Source organism: Lagopus leucura, unplaced genomic scaffold (assembly GCF_019238085.1).
Source record: "Lagopus leucura isolate 7727_CA_CO unplaced genomic scaffold, USGS_WTPT01 Super-Scaffold_100157, whole genome shotgun sequence".
NCBI classification, from domain to species: domain Eukaryota; kingdom Metazoa; phylum Chordata; class Aves; order Galliformes; family Phasianidae; genus Lagopus; species Lagopus leucura.
In genome coordinates this window covers 23,089,457-23,115,109 of record NW_024962334.1, presented here as the reverse complement: position 1 = coordinate 23,115,109, position 25,653 = coordinate 23,089,457, and the positions used below count along the sequence as shown (strand labels likewise).

At 35.1% G+C, this 25,653-nt stretch overlaps 1 protein-coding gene across 1 annotated transcript in view; it reads right to left on the bottom strand.

Moving 5' to 3' along the window:
* CRPPA (CDP-L-ribitol pyrophosphorylase A) overlaps window positions 1-25,653 on the bottom strand; it is a 107,978-nt gene that overhangs the window by 39,532 nt on the left and 42,793 nt on the right. Inside the window, exons 6-9 of the mRNA XM_042889042.1 lie at window positions 14,456-14,553; window positions 9,587-9,676; window positions 8,897-8,989; window positions 4,737-4,865 (exon numbers count right to left, since the gene is read on the bottom strand). Of these exons, the coding sequence (XP_042744976.1) occupies window positions 4,737-4,865; window positions 8,897-8,989; window positions 9,587-9,676; window positions 14,456-14,553 (410 nt within the window). The remainder of the gene's footprint in view (window positions 1-4,736; window positions 4,866-8,896; window positions 8,990-9,586; window positions 9,677-14,455; window positions 14,554-25,653) is intronic.

The window sequence follows — 25,653 nt, the reverse complement described above, 5'->3', positions numbered from 1 at the left end:
CTATAGAAATGTGATAATACGCATCTGTTACAAATAGTAAGTCTACACTTTAATACTGTGCTATTTCTGGGAATTCTTTTAAATTTGTTTTTATGTGAGAAAGCCTGACAGACAAAACATTCTGATGATAAATCAGCAAAATTGACTAATGTTTCCAATCATATACTTTCTGAACAAAGTCCACTGAGATTTACACACATTCACACCGCAAAATATAAGAATGAATGCTGATCCTGGAGAAAAAAAAATAAACAAAGAGAATCGTCAAGCTGGGTCTGAAAGTTACCTGTAATTTTTCAGGTGTGTAAAAGCACTGATGGAGTGCAATGATTCTCCACCATGCATTATCTTCTTCATCAAAGCAAATGAATATTATCAAAAAGTATCCACCAAACTAAAAAATTATGATTTGAAGATAAGTTTAACATTACAGACATTAACAATATTTCTGTGTGAGCCATTCCCAAGGTAAATGGGTGGTTCTATGATTTCTTGAGTATCAACTCAATACAGCTTCATTGAATAGTTGTGTATCTTTCATTCATGGAAATTTCCTTCAAGAATTACCTACAGTTTTATTTAAAGGTCTGCTTACAAACATTTCAACCATATCAGTTCTATCTATTGCAAAATAACTAATCTCAAACTGTTGTACATAATAATTAACTATGAAGGATCAAATAGTGTCTCATGTCCATAAACATCAATCAGTATTGGTGAATGACTTGCTTGGCCTTAAAAGCTTTAATAAGCTTTTAAATTTCAGTGAGGTTATTGACACAGACAGTTTCAAGCTGGATGTGGTTTCCCTCTCTGTCCCACACACTTAACAGCCCAGGTCACTCTGGCACTTTTAGTTCATCACTCACTTGCCCCATCTTCCTCGATGAAAGAATGAATAGTCTGCAAGATCATGCTACTTAAGAGCTCAGTTTCTGGCTCTTGAAAATAAGACTTCCATAAATAGATTTTTCTATCCATTAGAACATATTATACCATTAGAGCTGATAAGTAGAAACATAAAAAGCACTATCATGAAAACAGAGAGAATTCTCCAGCACCCCAATTGTTCTAATTAGATTGCAATCATCTGATCAAATTCTATATTGATTGTGAAATGAAATAAGCAGCATACAGGGGCCACAGGGAGATTATTACTTTAATAATAATAGTAGCATATGGACTAACTAGTGTTTTTTAAAATTTAATTGACATACTTCAATATAAAACCATTAGCCATATAGTGTATTATAAAAATATATATAAAATAATAATAAGCTTTTGTGACATCAAGGCTCCATTTCAATATTATTCCATTGTTCAGAACACAGAAGTATCACATGCAGTTGAGGTTCCCTCTGAAGTCTTGCAGTTTGGATGACATGAATCAGATATGGATATAATATTGTGACATTACCTATTGTGTACTCTGGTTCATTAGAATTCTTCAAATAAAACAGCGTTTTATTTGCGACTCAAGACTAATTTGGCTTCTTTTTATAGCTTTTCCTCCTAGTTTGCAGAACGAACTGTCACACATTAGATTAGATTGCTATTTCAAAAGAACATTCTGATATGATATATCAAGATACCATACCAATGCAGTTTTCAGAGTAAGGTACTTGTACTAAACTCACTTGCAGCTTTGTCAACTTTGTCACCATCGCAGACTTTTAATACCTTCTATTAAAACTGGATTTGTCTCTCTCTTATTATAATAATGTTTATGAGAGAAATAACTGTTTGTGAACAGACTGTGAACATGCATTCAGTTTGAGCAAATGGAAAGTAGGAAGCAGTTCTTTTAAACAGCATATTAAAGCCTTTTCCTTTAATTTTCCTGACTAACTGCTTGGAGTACAAAATATTCAGTAAATTATTAAATATCTTTTTCTAAATATAAAATAAGCACTGCATTTAACAAATGAAAATGAAAACACACTTTACTATCATATCACTTCCAATCAAAAATGTACTCCTTGGTTCCAAAAGCATTTCACTTCCCTTTCCAAAACATTATGCATACACAAATATATAAAATGTATCTATTAATCTCAAAAGGATATATATCTCTCAGAAAGGATTTATTTCAACAATCTACTTTTCTAATGTAGAACCTTAACCAATGCCCTTAATATTCTTTTATTTCTCTCATATCAACATATCATCACACCTACTTATATATACACCTTACAAGTGTAAAATAATTTCACCTCTATTTCAATAGTAATGCAACTCAGTAAATTATTTGCCCATTATATTTTACTCAAATTTAAGAACTAGTAAAAGTGCATATCAACTGTGCATGTTGTGATGATATGATGATACAGTGATGAAATAACCTGTCAGCTACAGGGAAGCTCCATGAAGAAATCTGTCATCAATCTTCTTCCAAAACAATTCATACTTTCCAGAGACTTCCAGATAGTGGATACTGACAGAAATTGCAGCTACAGCCCAAGCATCCTGCATTACAGCAGCTTTTTATGGTTTCACTTCCTACAGACTCCCCATCATGCCAGTATTAAATTCACTGTTCCATTCTCAAGCGTGCAACTCGTATAAGTGTGACAGCATACACTCTAGCTAGCAAGCAGTGAACAGATACCATACCTATTAAAAGGATAGATGTGATTACAAGTTTGCTGGAGAGTCAAATTCTTATCAAAATGATACACATGAACTTTCACTTCAGAAAAAACAAATTGAGGACTGACCTATTACCTAATGGGTTGCACTTGAAGTAAAATACCTTGGTGACTTCTTAAATCATGCTCTGAAGTATGAAGTCTTTGCGAGTAGGACACATTTTAAAGCAGGCGTGTCCAACCTCCAGCCCCCAGACAGCATGTGGCCCTGGAGGGCTAGTAATGTGACCACATAAACTTTCAACACTTATTGTGATTTTTAGTGATATCTTTCATGACTCAACTGTATGTAGCTGAAGCCCAGGCTGTATAGATGAATACGGAATGCTGTGTAGGGGAGAGCAAAGTGAAGTGCTAACACTGCCTCTCACAACTGCCGCACACGCTCAGGTGAATTAAAGCTCACACGTATTGCACATTACATGAGTATACTGAGTGCTTTTGCTCTTTGGCAAATAAAACGCAGTGATTGCCAATAATGATATTTCAGCCTACTTACACATGGGCATGCCTGTGAAGACACATGCTTTTTTATTAAAAGGACACGTAAGTTTTCTTATTTAATTACTAAACTCGTGCATGTATTATTTAATAAAGTAATATACGAAATTAACACAGAATTAACACAGAAGAAATAGTCAAAACACATGTGATGCTTACAAATTTTGTAATTTTCAACTTCTCAGAAAGCTTAAAAATGTATAAAATAATTTGTGATATGTCTTTTTGGTGGATTTGACTGCTCATTTAAGTGAGCTAAACATGTATCTGGGTGGCCTGGTCTTGTGGGTGGCAACCCTGTCCATGGCAGGGTGTTGAAACTAGATCATCTTCAAAGTCCCTTCCAACCTAAGTCATTCTACAAGTCTATGGTTATAAAAGATTTTCCATTCAAACAGCTTCATTAACTGCTGTTATGAGCTTATATGCATTTGGTCCATCTGCATACAAAACATAATACACTCCATTTAAGAGGAAACAAATACACTTACACTCAAGTCATGTTTTAATGTTAAACTATGACCACGATAAAGGGTTCTTTTGACCTCCTAAAGCTACTTTTCACCAATTATTCAAATGACTTTTGTCATAAGAAGACAGAATTCACCCTGGAAGAACTGAATTTTGAGAGCACCAGATAGAAGTCTGAAAATAGATGTATGCTCTTTAATGTTAAACAAACGAGAAAGGACCTACTATCATATAATAACGTCAGTCCCATACAAAATATTTATGGTTGGCACCACAAGTTTGTAAAAGTATAAACTAATAGGTATTGATACACATATCTCTTAATAAACCAATAGAATCTGGGGGAAAATCTTGTTAGATATATTTTTGTCAGGTATATCCATAGAGAGCTTTCGTCAATTACATACAAAATCAAAAACACTTCTCAATCAAAAAAATATCAGGTAAGACTACATTTATCCTTCTATACTAAAAATTCCATTGAACATCTGACTTATTTCCTTGTTTGTTGTTGACTAGGTTGTAAAAATCTCTACAAAAGCAGCAAAAAGCATTTCTACAGTGGATGCAAGGCAGTCTCTACCTTTCTGGTTGGCAGAATGCATTTCCCGGTCTAAATGGTTTATTTCAAATAGTTTCTATGAATGCAAAAGATGCCGGAGTGCCATTTCTTTTTCCCTGCAGCCGAAGCAACTGGCTGTTACTGGAGACATGGATAGTGTTTGCTTCACCACCTCTATGCTGTGCTCTAATTGTCACCTGAATTCCAAACACTATTTTGATGGGGAGAGTAAAATTCATCAGAATCACTGATTAAAAATGTTTTCACTACTTTTTATAGGCTCCAAAGCAGAAAAGGAAAAAGAAAAAAGAGTCGTGACTTTTTCATGTTTTAAAAAAGTGTTTGCCATTTGTTCTTCTCCACTCAAAATGCAAACATTTTTGCCTATAACAACAGGTCCTTCTCGATTTTGATCGAGAACAAGCAAGAATCTTTCTATGACTCTTTCCATGTCCTAATTAACCCCCTCTGATTTTGTTTTAGATGAAGATTCTATCATTAATCATATAAAACACAAACATAGATATTTTGCAGGAAGAAAAAGAATTACATACCTTATGTTGGATAAGGAGTCCATAAACCAAAATATTTTTCCTTTTCATTTCCCTTGCAAATTTCTTCATTCTAGTTTGTTCTTCCAAATCAATGCTGAAAGAAGTATTTTCTGAAGTACTCAAGTGAACCTGCAAAAGAACAAATTTGAAAAAAAAAAAAACACTTTTTCAAATTATGTTATTTTAGCATAGCTGTTTTTAATATCTCATGCCATTGTTACACTCAAACAAGAACACAGGCAAATCAAGGTTTCTCTTAGGCTCTATTCAAGTTGAGTTCCATCACTCACATATTTAGTGACAAGTATTTCTTTTCAAAGAACTGTGAAATCAATACATCAGAACAAAGCAGAACACATTGCTTTAATTAAATAATAACTAAAATAGAAAACAAACATTCTTTTCTAAGTTCTAATCTATCTTTCACAGATTCTTACTTATCAGGATAATGGAGAAATAAAGCTGTTTTTCTCAAGCATCTTAAAGGTTTTCCAAATGGAATTCTATTCTTTAAAGTTTTATTTCAAACTTACTAACCTCTCAGTGTAGCATATGTGTTTCACTTCAATGAAATACCTCATGCTTAACAAATAGAAACTACTGCAATATAAAATATGACTATCCTGAACTCCTGGGCAGGAAAAGGCAGGTCTCACACCCAGTGGGGATGCTGCACAAACAATGCGAGTCTTAGAAAACCTAAGCTGGGAGGTAAGAACTAACTAGCTTAGGGTTCTGTCAACCACTTTCCAAGATTTAAGCATTCCCACAGCTTAATCAGTTTATTTCACAAAGTTCCTGTTAACTACAGAAATCAAAATTAAGGACGATAATTTGTATATGTAAAATTTAGGTATCTCTTAACAGTAAAAACTTTTTCCACTAAAATAAGAAAATGTATTTTCTGGCTGAATAGTTCAATCCCTATAAAACTTATCTTTAAGTTATACAGAGAGGAAGAAACAGAGGTAGCTTGAAAGAGCTGTGATTACAAAATATATTTCAAGTTCCCTTTATACCTCATGTTCAATTTATCCTGACAGATAATATGCATTTACTCATTTTCTCTTCCTACATTTTTTAAGAAGCTGTTTATTATGTGCATATTCACAAGTAGCAAAGCTGTCCTCTTCAAATACACAGGCAGAGATCAATTTCCAAACACTCATAGTTTTGATAAGGTTACTTTTGACAAAAAAGCAAAGCTTAGTATTGCTCCTCTATGGATATTTACAAGGAAATTTTAAGCCTGTTGTTTTGAGACAACATGACCTAACTCATCAAGATTTACTTTTTCACCAAAGTGCAAATGCTAGCAACTAAGAGCTGAAGTACTAGAATTCCCTTATTTCTGCACTACCAAAACCAGAGTAGGATCACATCTATTCAGTTACGTACTTGCATCTACAGACATGAGCGTAAATTATTATGAAAAGTAACATCAGTTTAAGAATGCTATTATTATGGGTATAGCAGGGTTGGATTGAATATTGGTGAGAAGAAGGTGAAGTAACTGCATGAAATTTATCACTGCACTTCTTACTTCTCCTATGACCAGATACAATTGTCCAGTTGTTGCTCCAGCTTATGGATGCTGCAAAAAGCTCCCTTAAGAACCAGTACAAAGGACAATTAATGCAAAGGAGGGAATATGGACTGAAGTCATTGTTATGTCCAGTGCAAGATCGTCCTTATACTAGGATCATGCTTCCCAAGCTGGTTAAACAGATAACACAATAGTAACACCTGTCATTTTTGCATCCAAAAAATGTCAAACACGAGAAGGAAAGAAAAAACTGGCTCTCAACTATCAAAATGTTACAAAAAATTACAAGTATTCTGAAATCAAAAACAGACAAAAACTTTCTGATTATGAAAAACTCTAAACTGTTCCTCAGGCTGAAAACAAAATGTTATTGATTACAAGAATAGAATGGAAGCAGGTAGCTGCTTTCTTTGTTTATCTTTTCAATTCTTCACAAAAAGGGACCGTTTTACTTTTGAGAGTAGATGAGAACAGTGCTTCCAGTATAGACAGTACCTAAAACATATGCATATAAATGCCATTACATTGCTTAAACTTCTGAGTCACTTTGAGAAATATTTATTTGCCCTTCTATAACAAAAGAGAAATGACCCATAAGTTACTAACAGTACATTCAGGTTCTATATTAACTTAAGTATATGACAAAAAATAAAGCTGAGAATCCCACTTATAAGCCTTATTGAAGAGCGCACTCAACATTAATTAAAGACTGCTGAAAGAAGTTTCTATCTCCCAGACATTACATCTGTAATGAGTTTTAGGGATTGGAAGTTTAAAGGACTTAAATAGTTCCCAGTAATTAATGAGACAATGATTTGTTTAGCTAATATATTAGTTATTTAAAACATACTTTCCAGTCCACCTTCAACCTGTTCTTTCAAAAAGATAGCACATAATGTAAAGTGTAGCACAAAATGTCTAGCTATGATACTTCATTGTTTAGAGCTTATATTTACAAATACATGTATCTGTGTTTTAAATGCTACCAACCACTTCCACCTAGTTGTAAGACTTTTCTCCCACTGCCCAGTTTTGGGAAATTTCAAATACTTGTTAGGAACAATAGAAGAATTATATTGCCTGGACAACAGCAAGGGAACGAAATGTATCATTTCCTCTCGTAGAATCATTGAATCGTTAAGGTTGGAAAAGACTACTAAGATCACCTAGTCCAACCACCAATCCATCACCACCTTGTCCTTAAGCCTACACTTTTCTTGAACGCCTTCAGGGATGGTAACATGAGGTTATCCTAAAAGGTGTTCACTGAAGTAAGTAGTGCATGCAGCAGACTGCTCAAACAAGGACACTTTCATTTAAAATGGTGCTGAATACTACAATGACTTTGAGATCCTCTACATTAGAGATAAAACCTGAGGTTCATAGTGAGTGTGTTACCATTATTTGCATCCACATCTACTTCTCAGGAAATACTATGCCGACAATATTATACCTGCAATCGTTTAAACAAAGCCCCAACATTCCACATTTCACAGGAGTTAGACAATTTTAAGGTCCCTTCCAGGCCAAACCAATCTATGATTCTAATATTCTAATTGATTAACAATTCTAACTTTAACACAGTCAATGATACCCATTTTTCCATTTGGAAAATACTTGATCTTCACTATTTCTCATTTATTTATTGGCCCAGTAATAAAATTTCAGAAGAAAAAAAAAAAATCAGAAGTAAACTCTCAGTTTTGTCTCCAGATCACTAGACTATGCACTTTGGAAACCATTAAGGCTCCGTGTAAAATTATTTGCCTGTTTTTCAAGGCTATTGCATAGGGAATTAGACTAGAAAATCATAACAGATTATTATACATTGTTGTTGGATAATGTAATATAGTCTAGAGGCATACTCTTTGGTGAGATATGGCATTAATGATGCTCATTCAACCCAATTCTTCTTATCTCTATTTATTAAGCCAAAAAATATAATGACAGAATTGTAACTGGTTAGAGTGCATAGACTTTCAAATCTCCATTTTAACAGACTAAAATAAAAGTCACGTACACCTTCAGCTGTTGTCTCTATGAAATGTTAGAATTATCCTGGCAACAATACTCAAAGAATTTCAGCCAATACACTTCAAAACATTCGCCACATATCAGAATATATGCTTCAATCTTATAGCATTTAGATAAGTATGTTAGTTAAACTCCTATGTACTTCACAGTTCATTTTTAATACTTGATACAGAAAAGCAATAATAATTTTTAAAGTTTTTAAAAAACTACATAACAGAAAAATAAAGGCATTCAATTTTCTTTCTATTGAGCATTCTAGCAGATGCCATCATTTGTGGCATCCCCAGAAGAGATGGAGAACAACAGAACAGCAAAAGTTAGCAAGTCAATATGAACAGCCATAAGTGATCTTTTACAGAACTATATAATAATTTACCTTTTGCTTGTGTTGGTTTATTCTCTGTCAGAATGCACTACTTTTGCTGAAATGCAAATGACACTCTTCACAGATTAATTTACACTTCAAATTTTAAATTTTATTCAAACATAGCAGTGTCTCTCAAAATAGTCTAAACAGAGAATAACTGTTAAAAAACACTTCATTAGATACTTTCTACAGGAAATTATAGGATTTACATACTGAAATAAGAACAACTGGATGTAAGAGAGGAATACTTGATTCTTCTAACATATCCACTAGCTGCTGGATTTCTTCAGTGGCATACTTTTTATCCTAAATGAACAAAAAAGATCAGAATTACTGAAAACACTAAAGAATTATTACATTCAAAAGGAATTCAAAGGTCCATTATTTACTAAAAAAGTTTTTTGTTCATTTTAATGCTTTTGTCAGATAAATTATGATTGTTTGAAAAAACGGGAGACAAAGAATACTACCTTCAAGAAATATATACAACAAGCTTAAGGATCTTAATGGATCTCAGATACAGTTCAACTAAACACTTCTGTTCCCATACAAGGGCCCTTATTTTGGCCACACTGGCAATGCATAGTTAGATGACTACACACAAGATATTCTTCTTAAGGCACTTCACTATAATCTCTACAAAAGGAAATTTTAAATAACTTTCAGTTGCACCTCTCATTTACAGGTGGCTTAGGAATATACTAAAGGAAGTACGAAACCAGGAGAGGAACAATGTAACAGGAGGTCAACAGTTGACTTGGATGTATATCAGAAAAAAACAAATGTCAGTACAGATAAATCAAGGGGTTAGGAAAAAATGTATTATTCAAATACATAACTCTTACTTGCTATTATTAGTAAGCTTTAGTGCAAACGATAAAAGCATACATCCTTCCTACTTACATTTATGCAAACAAAATTGTAGCACTGTCCCAAAAAGATGTTTTGTAGATGGTTATCTCGTTTGCTTAGAGATATTGATATAGTTTCAACCTGATTAAAAAAAGTACACATTATTACTTCATGAATTAGATTTTACATACGTGAAAGCTTCTACAATCATCCAAGAGATTGTTAATTCAAATGGCATAAAAGTGGCAAATATTATTTTCAATGTAAGAATTAAATACTGCTCAAACTTTTAAGTTACTCAACAGTGCAGCACAGAGTCCAACAGCCTGCAGAGGTTTTTGAAAAATTTTCCTGAAATGTGCTGCTAGAGGAAACCACTTCAAAATCACTCCTGAAAGTATCATATACACTAGAGCTACGGCCTGGATTAGGGTGTTCAACTATTACCAGAGATGAAAGGCTGCTAATACAGTAAGACAACCAAATTATTTCAGTTCTCTGATTCTGAGCAAATCTTTATGAAGTTCAAAAAATACATAAATATTGTCTTCATAAATAAATAAAACACATGATAAAGTATATGTGAAGGAACTGTTGCACAGGTATACTGAAATTTTGTTCACAAGGATCATTTAGAATTTCTCCTGAAAAGAGAACATTTATTTTGTAACACCAACTATGAAATTGAACTTCTGCTGAAGCAAAATCAGAAATTCCAGATGTATTCACAATCTTCTACGTAATGAAAGAAACAGGAGCATACTCTGCAAGACTTTTCAGAAGGTAAATGGAACATGACCCAAATAAGCAGTCCTACTTTTTCCCCAATATACCAGAATGCACAATGCTTAAGCATTCCAGAATATTCAAAAATAATTAAGTGTGTCATTTTTCATTTAACTTGAACAATTTGATAAAGTAGTACAACAAGCTTTTGTTTTACAGCTATATTATTCAGGAAAAATAAACACAGAGGAATTAGATTCCTCTCTTGGAAAAGTAAGCATAGCTAGGACTACATTCTGTAAGGGGTGGAATCACAAAATGGTACCAAGACAAACATATATAAGCAGTATATGCATATGCACACATCTCCTTTCACTGGTGGGTTGTTCAGCAAAAGAGCTTCTCAAATCATAAACATACAATGCCTGTTAGCTTCTAAAAAAACTCTTCCTACACATGAGATGCTTAATTCTGCCCCTTTCCTTCTATGATTTCATTGAAACTATGCATGTGTTCTCAAATGAGCACAGGCTCATGCAGCACGCACACTCCTCTAGAAACATGCAAACAAGAACACAAGTAGCTATCTTCATGTTTTTTGCATATCACTTCACACATGTAATTTTTCTGGTAAACTAAGCGAATTCCAAACTAGTAAAAGTCAGTTTAAATTCTATGAACTGAAAAATTAATGCTTCTCTATATCATCATTTTTTACTTCATTCTACTAGAATACTAGGAAAAAAAATATATTGAACATGCCCTTCTGCAAACAAATAATAATAAAAAATTCTTAAAAAATAATTTTTGCACTCAATTCAAAAGAAACACATTAAAAAAAAGAAGGAAGAAAGCATGTCTCTGGAAAGGCTTAGTGGAGTTACATATTGATTTATTTGTTAAAAAGCAGACTCTAGAACAGCTGGGATTGTGCTACCGTATCTTTTCAAAGTTCTGAAAAGTTATGAAAAATAAAATAATCATAACATGTATGCTACTGTTTTTATTTCTCATATCATTGGCCAGCATAGGCATGATTTATTATTTTCCCAATGATGTGTAGAATCAGTATTTTTCATGCAGTGTTTTTAAAGATTCACAGATCATTTCTGTCTTTTCTAGTTTTATCCCAGGTTTCTTGTTTAATGTTTTCAAGTTACTGAAGACATACTACCAATGATGATAACCCTTGCTTTTAATCATCTCACTCAAATAATAACATAAATATAATTAAGCAATGATCCCTGATAAAATGGTTCTCCAAACTGGTGTCCAAGGCAGCTTTTCAGCCACTCTGCCCCAGATCTCTAGTGAGGAATGGGGTTTCTGTGACAAAAATGCAGGGCTCAGCACTAGATGTTGTTAAAACTCATACAACCAGACTGAGCCCATTGATCCAGCCTATCCAGATCCCTCTATAGGGCCTTCATGCCCTCAGGCAGATCAACGCTTTCACTGAATTTAGTGTCATCTGCAAACTTAAAGTCTAGATTTCATCCATAGCCTTTCCCTCATCTGGTCATAGAAGGTGATTAGGTTGGTCAAGCAAGACCTGCCTTTCATGAACACTTACTGGCTAGACCTGATTCCCTGATTGTTCCATGCATGCTACATTACTGTAGTCAAGACGATTGAGGGGAGTTTATTCTGCTCCCCCACCCCCAGACTTCCAGCTCAGGGGGCTGAGTAACCTGAGGACAACTGTCCTGACTATTAAAGACAGAAGCAAAGAGGGCATTGAGAGCCTCAGTCTTTTCCTTGTCCTCAGTGATAACGTTCCCCACTGCAAGGCAGGAGATTCTCCCTCCTCTTGTTCTTAATTTATTTGTAAAAACATATTTTATCATCTTTAACAACTGTGGCTAGATTAAGTCCTTGTGAGGCTTTTCTCTTTCTAATCTTTCCTCTGCATAGCCTATTGATATCTTTACACTCATATCAAGTTGCCTGACCCTTCTTCCAAAGACAATAAGCTCTCTTTTTTTTCTCCCTGAAGTCTCAGCAAAAGCTCCCTGTTTAGCCAGGTCTGCCTTCTTTCTTTCCAGCTCATGTTCCAACACAGGGGGCAGCCTGTTGCCTAGTCCTGAGCCTTTAATAATTCCTTCTTGAGCAACATCCAGCTTTCCTGGACTCCTATGCCCTTCAGGACTGATTCCCAAGGGATTCTCTCAACCAACAATCTAAACAGTCCAAAGTCTGTCCTCCAGAAGTTCAGGGTAGTTTTGTTGACCCCATTCCAGACCTCACCAAGGAAAGAAAACTCAATCATTTCATGGTCATTATGACCAAGACAACTTCCAATCACTCTGACCATTCCTTCTCTGTTCATAAGCAGCAGCAGACCTAATGAGATGCTTACCCTGGTATGCTCTCTTATCAGCTATGTCAGGAAGTTATCTTTCACACACTCCAGGAATCTCCTAGACTGCCTCCACTCAGTTGTACCAGCACATGTCAGGTAGGCTGAAGTTCCCGCCAGAAGAACCAGGGCTACTGACCAAGCGAACTCAGCCAGCTGCCTATATATAAACACTTTGTTTCTTCATCCTGGTTGAGCAGTCTACAACAGACTTTCAACAGGACCTTAGCCTCACTGGCCTTTCCCCTGATCCTCTCCAGTAACAACTCAATGTTATCATTGCCAGTATTGAGCTCCACAGAGTCAAAAAATTCTCCCTAACACAGAACCACCCCACCACCTATCCTTCATTGTCTATTCCTCCTAAAGTGCTAGACATCATCGTTCAGACTGATTTAATAGAGTCATCAAGAAAAGAATCAGTCTCATATCAGTAGGAATCCTTTCACTTTATTCTTTCATTACCTTGGTTGTGGTAATTTTATGTATGGTTTATTCAAATGTCCCATAGGATCAGATGCTTGACCCACCCAACTGCTAGTCGTTTCTGCAATGAAAAGATCCAAAAATGTCGGAGATTTTAATTAATTCTGACACAAATGTGACTTGAAGTTATTCAATTTGGCTTCATAAAGGTGATTGTTCAAACAAGTTATTTCCTTTTTCTTACTGGCTTTGAAGTGCTTCTTATGACATTTTTGTGTTTAAAAGCAAAAGACAGAGATGCATAAAAGTGTGTTTGCTTAAGTCAGTGTTTAAAGATTGGACTTCTTTTCTTAACATGGGAAAGTGATGTCTTCCTACCAATTGCAGCACAGTTTAAAGAAAGAAAAAAGGAAAACTAGTAATGGATATAGTATCAGTGAAGTGGAAAAAGACTTCTGCTCCATCACACAGCTACTCAGACAAGAAAAAAAAATCTTATTCAACTCTACTAACATTTTACATTTTAAAATGTGGATATGCAATTGATAAAAACAATGATGTTCCCTAATAAATACAATTGCTTCCAAATAAAAGCTGAAAGTACAATGTTAAGTTTCATTTCAAAATGCAGATTAGCCAGTTCAGTTACAATAACATCCCATATTAACTGAGCACAAAAAGCAGATCAACAGACACAAACAAAATACATTATAAAACTACAATTACACAAATTGGGAAACCTGTACTTTTGAACAGCTATTCCTGCTTTGTTTCTCTGTGTAAAAGAAAGATATGATTCCATCACATAATGCATAATTAAGAATTACTCTATTATCAGTCAAGATATCTCTAATTACCAAATGTTAATCATATTTGGGAAATGAAAACATGATAGCTCCATTAGTGGGAATAATGAACAAGGGAAAGATAGCTAAATGTCAGCGGAAAAGTGCATCAATATTCAGCAATGCTTCAATAAGCATTCACTGTGAGAGAAATGCACCTCCTTATCTCTCTGTCAAAAGACTGAACCTTACATTCACAGTTATTCAGGAATACAGCTCGTTCCTTAATTGGTTTAGACTTTAATTCAGACTTCAAAGTAACAGAAGCATTTTTTCTGTAATGTATTTGTAACAATTTGGACTCACTGAATTCATGAAATCTAAAGAACATGGCCTCTCTGCTGTTTGGATCCAATTTCTCCTCTAATCTAATAAATATATTTTTAAAAGCATCATCAAGATCCCTCTCTACAGCATAATTAGGCAGGAGATGATTCTCAGTAACTTCCACACCTGGTGTTAATCCTTTTTATTAAATACTCAAGTGATGCAGGAGGTCTCAGAGTCTGTATTCAGAATTTAGATAATTTGTTATGAATTGCGAGAACAAGAAATAATACTTACTTTTATTTGGCTTCTTAGTGATTCATGAAGGAGAAAACCTACTTGCACAACAGCTTCCTTCACATCAGTAATAATACAAATTTGTTGTGATAAGCTGTCTGCAACCAAGAAAAAAAAAACATTTATTTTCATGCAAAAAATAAATTACTTATCCATTAAACATTACCTTCAATACATATACTGCTGTCTCCTGGTAGAATTTTTTCATCAGCTGTACATTTAATTTTAAGACCTCTTTCGAGGTACAATTAACATAAACACACAATTAATATATATCTGAAACTTAAAACTCATTTTACATTTTGTGATTTTTTTTACCATTTTAAAATATCATATTTAAATAATGGGTACCTGTGAAAGGGTATTTGCTCAGATACACATTACTGCCATTAGATGACCACCAAGAAAATAATTTTTTGAAATATTTATGCTGTTTATCAATAAAGTGCCACTGAATGTAGTATTACCACCTTTGTCAAGAAGTTGCTATTAGAAAATAAACAAAAAAAATCCAGTAGACACCAAGCAGAATAAATCTTTGTCTGAGGTAGTCATTTTGTAATTAGCTAAAAAATTTAATAACTGTGATTGAAAACTAATTATATTTAAAGCAGGTTTCAGTAAGACTTCAGGGACAAACAAATACTGAATATCTCCACAAAATTAACTAGTAGTGAAAGATGTAAAAGAAATTAGGAAACTACAGCCATAGAAACAAGCCTCCTTAAAATTCAATCAAATACATTTAAGATTATTTAAGCAAAACTCTCACATCTTATTGTAAATTCAAAGACCTTAAAAAAAAAAAAAAAAAAAAAAAAACACAAAAATAAACAGATATATAGGCCTAAAAATTAATTTTAAAATGTAAGCGAAGTAAACATTATTGGAAAATGCTTTGTGCGTTTTAAATGATTATCGTGAGCAGAAACAGTGAGTTAACCACTGAGGATCTCAAAAGATAACTAGAATGATTCTGTGAATCATGGACACTTATTGTGGCCAATATTTATAAAATATTTACAAAAATAATGGTAGCAATTCTCATGTATTATGTAAGCAAGAATGGGGCAGGAAGGAAAAACAGAAAAAAGTATAAACATCTGTGTATAAACCACCACAACCAGATGAAAGTGAGAAAACAAAAATGCATGATCAGCTCTCACAGGACAGGAGATCACAGGATGTCACAACTGCGGGAGAAAGCTTTCCACAGATTCAGTGGGCAAAAAAAATACACTGAAGATAAATCAGAGTTGGCTTCCATTTAATACAGAATAACTGTATAGTCTAAAATATGGGCCAGCAGGAAAACCATACTGAATTAATTTCTTATCAGTAGAAAGCAACAAGTAGGTAGATTGAAATCAAACAGCAAGAGCCACCTGAATTTAGTACTGGACATGGAATACAGATAAAAGATGGATGTAGATAACAAAACAGAGCGGCATTTCAGATTCTGAAACTCAGATTCTTTGGAACTGATTTAATAAAGAAAGTAAGATTGGAGCTACTACAAAAATCCACATGTGGAAGAAGGCTGTGGAATCCAGAAAGGCACCACAACTTAAGGCTGACAGTCCTTTTATAAAAGAAGTCAGCTATCAACAAGGAGTGTCAAATGTATCCAGCAAGAGGCTGCTGAATGCCTGCAACTATAAAAGTGCATCTCACTCCCATCCCCCCTAAATCTCTAACTTCCTGTAACATACATTAGAAAGAAGATGAGCACAAAAAGGGCAAGAAAGAGCAGCAGCTTGAATTTAATAAAGAAGAAAACACAATGAAGGATGAAAACATATTTTTAAATTGAAGGAGGAATGCAATGCTGGAGTATGAAAAAATGAAAGCAATGAAAATGTACACATTAAAAAAATACTGAATGCTTTTAAAAGATCAAGAGGAACATGAAAGAAGTCTGGGAAATCTTTTTTTTTGTTTACAAAAATCAAGCTAGCAAAGCAGCAGTTCTCTAGCTGAAGTTTAAAAGTCACTTTCAATTTAAACATCAACACTATCAAGTAGTCAAAAAAAATTCTGTATGACAACTTAAATGGCCTGCACCTTTGCTGCATTATGGGGAAAAAGGCTGAGCACAGTCTTTCCCTTCAAGACCACCTGTGTGCCAGCTCTGATAAGCTGATCCATCTAGCTGTTGCACAGCATTACCACAGTGAGCCCAGGAAGGCAGCAGGAGCACTGGCTACAGCTCCCTCTGACTTCAGGAAGTCTGCTGGCTGAGGACAAACTAACTACATGCCATTTCTCTGCTGGTTTTTAGAAGTCCGTCTAGGTGAATCTAATTATTTTGTTCTGGAGAGCTATGTTAAAGCCATGCCATCCATAATATTATCATTCAGCTAACAAAATTTTGCATCTCATCAGACTGGAAGGGACCACAGTTAATCTCCATTACAAACTTCTGCTGAAAGCCGATGAGGACAGTCACTTAACCCCATGGATCTTGAAATCCTCTGAGGACAGAGCCTGCACAACCTCTCCAGGGAACCTACTGACTCCTTCACTCTCTTCATGTTCCTTTTATTGAATTGGAACTCCCTTGTTCTATTTTTTTTTTCCTTTTACCTCTCGTCTACATACTGAAACTTCATCTTCCCAATCTCACCCCTCACTGTTATATTACCTATCAAAATGTCCATTACTTTGGCTTCTTCTTCCTCTATTATTTTAAACTTATTGCCCTGGAAACCTTCTCTTCCCAACACCTGTCTCCCATTGTCCCCTAACTTCTTCCCAGCTGTACCTGATTATGGAGTAATCCTCCCAACACTACCACACATTGAATATATATCTGGAGCATATTATGGCATAAAGTTAAAAATAGTTAAACTCTTTCAAACTGCCAAATTCTGATCAGTTAAACATTATATGTATCTGGGAGGAAAGTAGGAGGCTTTTTTTTTTTTTCATTAAAGATAAATCTGATACAGGATTTCAGAATTTATTCTGTTTAAACTGCTTCCTCTCTACAGTAGACTCCTTCATGTTGCATCAGGCAACAAAGCAAAGATTCCCCAGTGGGATTTTACCTTCTCTACTTCAGGCAACCCTGGTGCAAACACACAGATCACCTTGTACAGGCAATAAGGAAGCATTCTTAGGAAGCAATTTATCTGGCACACTTCAGCTGTTCCCTTTCAAATAAGATTAGCTGCTCCCAAGACAACACTGACTAGATCACCACCAGCTGTAATAGTAGGTACTAGATACTAGCTTAAGATATTAATACTTGATGTCAAAAACACGTACGTTCTGTTACAGGAGTCCCAACTTCACAAACTTTTCACTTACTATTTTCTTCCTGCAGACTTTGGGTAGTTACCTCCCACTTCATTATCCTTTATACTGAGCACCTCTTATACATGTTCTTTCCCCCATTACTGGTACACATTAATTTCTTCCATAAACAGCTCTATTTTTGTAATTTTATTAGACAAAGCATTCCTGATGAAATTAAAGATTTCCTCACATTAGCTTCTAGTGACATAATATTGAAATATTACAAATTAACCTGTACAGATTTGTAAAGGAATTCAATTTGGTGGTCATCGTTTTAGGAACATTGTTATTCCCCAGCAACAACTGTTTGTTCATTTCCCACATTCTACCAAAGTTCGTGACAGTAAAATAAAGAACTGATATGCAGGCAACTGTAATTATATACTGACATTAAATATTTAAATTTTATACTCAATACACTAATACATAATGCAATTATAGGCACATATATAGAAAATTCCCCTTTCCTAACAGCCCTGAAAAAATGCCATTAACAGGCTATGCATTAATTAGGAATTTTGCTTGTATTACCTAAACATTTGGCTGAAATACAGGCCTCTTGGTGGATTTCCCATCGCTGGATGTGTCCAGGCTGGATGGGGCTCTGGGCATCCTGATGTAGGGCCTGATACAGTGTTTGGCAGCCCAGTTCAAAGCAGAGGGTTGGAGCTCAATGACCTTAAAGGATCCATTCAACCCAAGCTATTCTATGATTACTCCAGTATAAGTGCAGATAGATTCCACCAGGCTCATTTTTGAAGTGTCACAAAAAGATCACTGTAACCTATTTTTGCTGAGAGCAAAGCAATAAACAACATAACTTGAAAAAGTGTTCTCTAAAATCTTCAGAAAATAATAAGAGAATTTCAGCTAGGAAATGTAAACATTTTAACTTTTGGAAATTAAAATAGAGAAAATATGCCTCAACTTAAATGTATAATTTAATTTTAAAGACAAAATTCTCTTAAACCAGAAACAAGCTAGATTAAATACGAAATCTAATCCTAAATTATTCTATGCCTTGTTTTGTCTGTCGAAAATACTAGATACAATACTGTTTTAGGTCACATTATTATTCAGAAACAACTGTTACAGTCTTTTCCTGAGATCTCACTCAAAATTATAAATTAAAAGGTACATATGTTTAAGGAATTACCTTAGTTTCGTAATGTATTAAGTCTACTCTAACAAATTATTGAGTTTACTCTAGAAAGCATGCCACAAACAAAGAGTAATTATAACACTACTGTTCAAATACAGATCATAAACATCATATTCTACTGATTTAACAGAACAAGAATAAAAATGCGTCTGAATGGCATATAGATTTCAGCCTAGAGACAACTTTTTTCTTCTAATTGCACATATTTGTATAATACATATGCTTCTTTTTGTAAGCATATTTACATATCATTCCTATTCTTGGTCTGTCATTATAATTCCCATTGCTTTGCAATGTTCCCTGGTCACCAAATAGTTTCAAATTTTTAAGTGATTTCAAAATAAGAAACCAGTTTATCAAAACTTAATTTTCACTTTCTGAAAATGGCTTGACAGCTCTGGATGTTCTCCCTGGCATCTCCAGTCTGTCATAACAGATTTGTATCTACCACTTCAGTATTGCCAATTATCTAGTTCATTCACGTTTATCATGGGTTGAAACAGTTTGTACAACACAGATAACCAAAAATATCTAATTTTTGTTTACCCATTCCACATTTCTTTGTTAGCCACAAAAAACAAAAACAAACTCGATACCGCACCTACCAATACTAACATAGAAAAAGGAGAGGAGTATTCAGTGATAGAAGATGAGGAAGAGGGTTATTTTCATCCAGCAATAACTATTTTGAGGAATACCTTTACCTACTATTCTATTTCTTTCGTACTGTGAAAAACAGCCACTGTCTCATGGGCATACAATGTCAGAGGCAGATGTTAGTAGCATGACACTAGAGGTTGAACCTTTCCACCAATATTCCTTTACACCATGTTGCCGTGGGACAGATGGCAGCAGAGGGGCAAACCAAACAAGTGGCATGTGACATGGAAGTGCATGTGAAGCAAAGGTACCTCACTGAATTCCTCCATGTAGGAAAATGGCACCCAATGACATTCACTAAATCTTGCTGAACGTTTATGGAGATGAAATGGTGGATGTGAGCACAGTGAAATTTCGTCTGCGTGGGCAACATTTTCCTAGCAATGATGCCATCACAGCAGTGTGAAACAGTGAATCACCTTCTCTGGTATGGATTTTTACAAGCACAGTATGCAGGCTCTTGTTCATTGCTGGCAAAAACGCACAGAAAAGGGTGGTGACTATGTTGAAAAATAGTGTTTTGTAGCTGCAAATTTGCACTGTGGAATAACGTTATTGTGCTTTTTATATCTGTTGCATTTTCCACAGAAATAAACAAGAAGCATTACTTGCAGAGTGACTTATTTTTTTTCCGTCTTGCAAAATTTAATTGTGTGTATATCCACGGAAGCAGATACTCATGCAGCCAAATAGGAAGGCAAAGTATACAATCTGCAAGTGCACATCTGTTGAAAAGTCACTACAGAATAAGGGCCCTTAAGAAAAACAAGGAGAGGGAAAGAGTCAAACTCTAAATTACTTTTCAGTTTTACCGAGAAGAAACATTTAAAGTTTACATGTTGGAACTAGAGTTCAAAGATACTTGCCCTGAGGGCAGTAGTCGTAATGGAAATATTTTTAGGATGTTTTGTATTACCCTGATCTTAACTGCATTTCTAGGTGAGTCACTCTTATTGTAAGATGATGTTTTCTTACTTGAAGACTATTAAAAGTAGGCATGTGCCACCTTGTCTGTATACTCTACAAGTTCATACCTGCTTAATTAAGAAGAGCACAAAATTGTTAGGACCCTGAGATTTTCATAAAGTGGTTGTTTAAAAGAAACTAGAGGAAATAAGCAAATTGCTAATACATTTTATGAAAACAGTCTCAAAAGATAAATAACAGTCCATTTACATTACTGAAGTATTTCACTTATTACCTTGAATGAAAATGACATATTTACTTATAAATCTATAAAGTACAATGCATGTACACATGTACATTTTCCTTACTTTTACTTGAGTGAAGTTTAACAAGCTGAAATTTGTTCATTATTACATCTAATTAGGCTAACAGTTTAAAAACTGGCTGTGCTTCTGCAAAACACTTGGGACTTGCTTCTTTTTGTAATATGGCTGACTAAAAAAGCGCTCTCATAATTACAGACACATGATTAATTTCATTTTTTTTTTTCAGACATTTAATTGCCAGGTACTTGTTACCATAATCATTTTTTCTGTATTGGGTTAATTAAATAATTATAATTTAATATATGGACAAAGAAATGCAGAAGTACCTCAAAGGAAAAAAAAATAGCAAGTAGTAGTTCAAACTAAACCACAAATAACATATTCCTTAGCAAAACTGTCCACAGACACAAACGCAACCTCAATATTCCAGCATAAAAATGTAAACATTGGAAGATCAGTAGAAACTGCATTCTACTCAGTTTGAACCTGGAGCCTGAATCCACCCAAGTGTGTGATACAGGACCACATCCTCATCAAAAACTCTACTCAAAGAACCACCATCATGTAGTTCACCGTCCCACAGGTAACACCATTCATATCCAAAGTGATATTCAGTATCAGGAACTGGCACCTATACAAACACGGACATCCTAGTAGTACAGCGCTTCTGAGGACTACCAGACCAAACACAAAGGTTCTGCCCACTATGCTCAGCAAGGTTACAGACAAAACAGGAGCCAATTTCAAGCAAAAGCATTTAGCAAGGCAAAAAATAGTAAAGAGAAAATTCCTGCTGTAAATATTTTTCTAGGAAGTTGTTATCATCATCCCTGAGGTTTCCCCTTCCTTAACTCCTGCAACACTGTGAAAGCAAATCTAAACTTTAAGGAACTTAGTTTATTCATACAGACCAGGCAAAATAAAAGGCTACTGAAGCAAATATATTAAATAGTGCCAGAGTAACAAAATATATCAGTGAAGATCAAGCAAGAGATTAATCTGATTTACCACTGTGTAGGTCTTCATTTCTACTTAAAACCACATAAATCTTTTATCATAACCAACAGCTGAAAAAGACTTACCACCTATTGTGAAAGTAAAAAATGTGATAACATGATGAAATACACATGTAAAATATATATCTATGAGCAGTATGAAAAAAAACGAGCAGTCATTTACAGCATTCTTGCCCCAATTATAAATGCGTAGGTCCCGCCAAAAGTAACACCTCCTGCTTATTTCTATGGAAACAACAACAGATGAACATGGTTCTACTTGATCCAGTAATGACTGAGTCTCAGTATTCAACAGCAAAGTAAATATGAAAGATACGTAGGAAAAGGAGAATGAGATCAAAATTAACACAGAAATATGAGTTTGGTGAGATTTACTTCAAGTTGAAGACTGAACTTTTGCCAAGACATGACCAATATTTTACATGCATTCAGTTGACTTATTACTTGCATCATTTTATGCTGACATGATTGGCTTCAAAAGGCCTGAATAACAAAAAAGCACAATTCTTGATAAATATTTTCAAATATTGTAATCAAACAATAAATTCAAGCAACTGTACCAGACTCTGATTTCCTTACTAATATTACAATTAGAAATAAATTTATTTTAAATTATCTACTACATAAATTTTTTAAGAATATAGATAATACTTCAAATTTTAAAAGAATCTTTACTATACATGCATGCATAAACTATCTATCATAGTATCCTATGAGTAGAAATTCATTGAGAATTCTCATACAGGTACAGACAAATTAGTATATTGCTAGATAAAATGAACTGGATGCTGCTGGTAAAAATAGGGACTCAAGATTTATTTAATACTCCACTACTATTCTAGCTTAGTACTGATAACAAAAACTAACGATTTAACTGAAGTTAAGTCAGTGGAAGAAATCAGATCATTAGTTACGGACAAGCCTAATGACTGGTGGAATGGGATCTACAGTTAGACTAGAAAAAAAGAAGTCTTTTTTAAATATAATTACTTTTGCAATTATCAAAGATTGGAGACTTCCCTCTGTTCCACTGAACCATTATTAAAGTATTACTTCCAATCCCCACTCATCAATGAGACAAAAATCATTTATTGATTCTATATCATACTACACCACGAAATTCCTGTTTTCCACATTGATTTGTCCTATTAACCATTTTTTTTTCTTGCAACTCATTTCACTTATGTGACAGGCATAGCAACAGTGTGCAAGCTTTCAAAATTTATAATCAAGCTGAGTTGTTTTATCAAGGAAAGATCAAATAAAATTAAGTGAAAACTACTACACAGTTTTCCAAGAGCACACTGATTCAGAACATTAAAACATGCTTTGATAATCACTAAGTCAAGCCAAGAACTTCTACGTTTTATTTGAAAAAAAAAAAAAAAAAAAAAATCTCATACTGGCAGAAATAATTCTGATTGGATGATATTTGTAAATATCCAATACCATCTGTAGATATATATATAATATATATATAAAAAACAGTGGGACAAATTGCAGAAAAAACATATATTGAAACATTTTCTATTTTAAGTCAGACCACATTCCCATTTTTCAAAGCTTACCATAAGTTAAAAATACTGCTTGGAAAATATTAAGTAATTTATCTAACACAATAAGAGCTGATGATCTGAACAGGCTGGATTCCTGGGCTGAGGCCAGTGGGACGGAGCTCAACAAAAACAAGTGCCAGGTCCTGCACTTGGCCACAACAACCCCAGGCAGTACTATAGGCTCAGGGCAGACTGGCTGGAAGACTGTGTGAAAGAAACTGATTTGGGAGTGTTGCTCAATGCTTAGCTAAACATGAGCCAGCAGTGTGCTCAGGTAGCCAAGAAGGCCAATAGTATCTTGGCTTGTACCAGAAACAGTATTGTGAGCAGGACTAGGGAGGTAACTGTCCTTCTGTACCCAGCTCTTGTGAGGTTGCATCTCAAGTACTGTGCTCAATTTTGGGGCCCTCACTACAAGAAAGACATCAAGGCCCTGGAGCGTGTCCAGAGAAGAGCAATGATGCTAGTGAGAGGTCTAAAGCACTAGTCTAATGAAGAGCAGCTGAGGGAACTGGGATTGTTTATTATGCTGGAGGCTCAGGGGAGACCATACTGCTCTCAACAATGACCTGAGAGGAGGTTATGGCGAGGGGGGAATTGGCCTCTTCTCCTGTATAACTAGCAATAGGACAAGAGATAATGGCCTTATGTTGCTCCAAGGGAGGTTCAGGTTGGATATTAGAAAAAACTTACTCTCTAGAAGAGTGGTCATGTGCTGGAATGGGCTGTGCAGGGAAGTTGTTGAATCACTGCCCAGGGAGGTGTTCAAGAAATGTTCAGATGTACAAAGGGACATGATCTAGTGGGGAAATATTGGTGGTAGGCAGACAGCTGGATTGGATAGAGCTCTCTCTTGGAGGTCTTTTCCAAACTTGGTGATTGTATGATTCTATAAAAATGGCATTTAAAAGTTCTGGATTCCAGGAGAAGCATATTAACAGCCCCCTAGCTTTGTAATTAAAAATCAGAGAATCCTAAAAATTCCCAGGCATTCCAACATTTATCAACATTGCCTGTTGTCTTTTTGCTGAATACAGAGGAAGAGTCTGGCTCCATCTTCTTTACTTCACCTCCATTAGGTATTTATACACAGATATGATTCCCTGAGTCTTCTCCAGGCTGAACAGTTCAGATGCTCTCAGCTTCTCCTTATGAAATATGCTCAACTATCTTCATTGCCTTCATAGCCATGTTCCAGTAGGTTCATGTATGTCCTGCACTGAGGGGCTCAAAACTGTGGCACTTCACGTGTCTTACCAGGGCTGAGTATACAGAGGAAAAACCACCTCCTTCAACTTGCTGGAAGTGTTCTACCCAAACGCAGCCCAGGGGGCTGTCAGACCTTCCTTGCTGAAAGGGTGCTTTGCTGGCTCATGTTCAATTGGTTTTTCAGCAAGGAACTACAGGTCATTTTCTGCAAAGCTGCTTTCCAGCAGGTCAAGCTCTAAGATTGTACTGTTGTGCTTCTCTTGTTTGTGAGTTTGCATTACCGAATTTCATTAAGTTGCTGTTCACCAAATTCTCCAGCCTGTCAATATCGTTCTGAAATGGCAGCACAATTGTCTGGTTTATTAATCACTCCTTTTGATTTTATACCATCTGCAGTTTTCCTGAGGGTGTTCTCTACAGTATCATCTGGATAATTACTGAAGTTAACTAGTATTGACCCCTGAGGTAGAACATTGTAGTGTTCTACCTGTAAGAAAGGTCCACTAGCCAGACCTCACTCTTTGATCCCAGCAGTTCATACAGTTATCAGTCCTCTACATTGCCTAGTTTTCTAATTTATACTTGATCCGTTTTTTAATGAAGATGCTATGGGGCACTGTATCAAAAGCCTTCCTGAAATCAAAATAAGCAATAGCCACTGCCCTCCTCTCAGCCACAAAATTAATCTTCTACAGCAAAATGACCATCACCATGGTCAGCTATAATTTTCCCTTTGAAAACTCATGATGACTACTCCCAGTCACATTCTCAGCTTTAATATGCTTAGAAATCTTAGATTTGAAAGCTAGAGGAGTCTGGTACCCCTAGGAATCTTACTCAAAACAATATATTCAAGACTTCTAAGCTACCAGCTGTGGAGAGAAGAGCCAAGTCCTTGCCAAAAACAGAACTTTGAGGCTTCCAGGATTCTATCTCTATGATGTGTTCCTCAAAAATTCAGTACCTTACTTTCAGCAACGCATATATTAAAATTCAAGGAGGTATAGAGAAGCAGTGTGCAGAATGGCTGATACCACAGAAACATCTGAGTTATGTTTAAGCT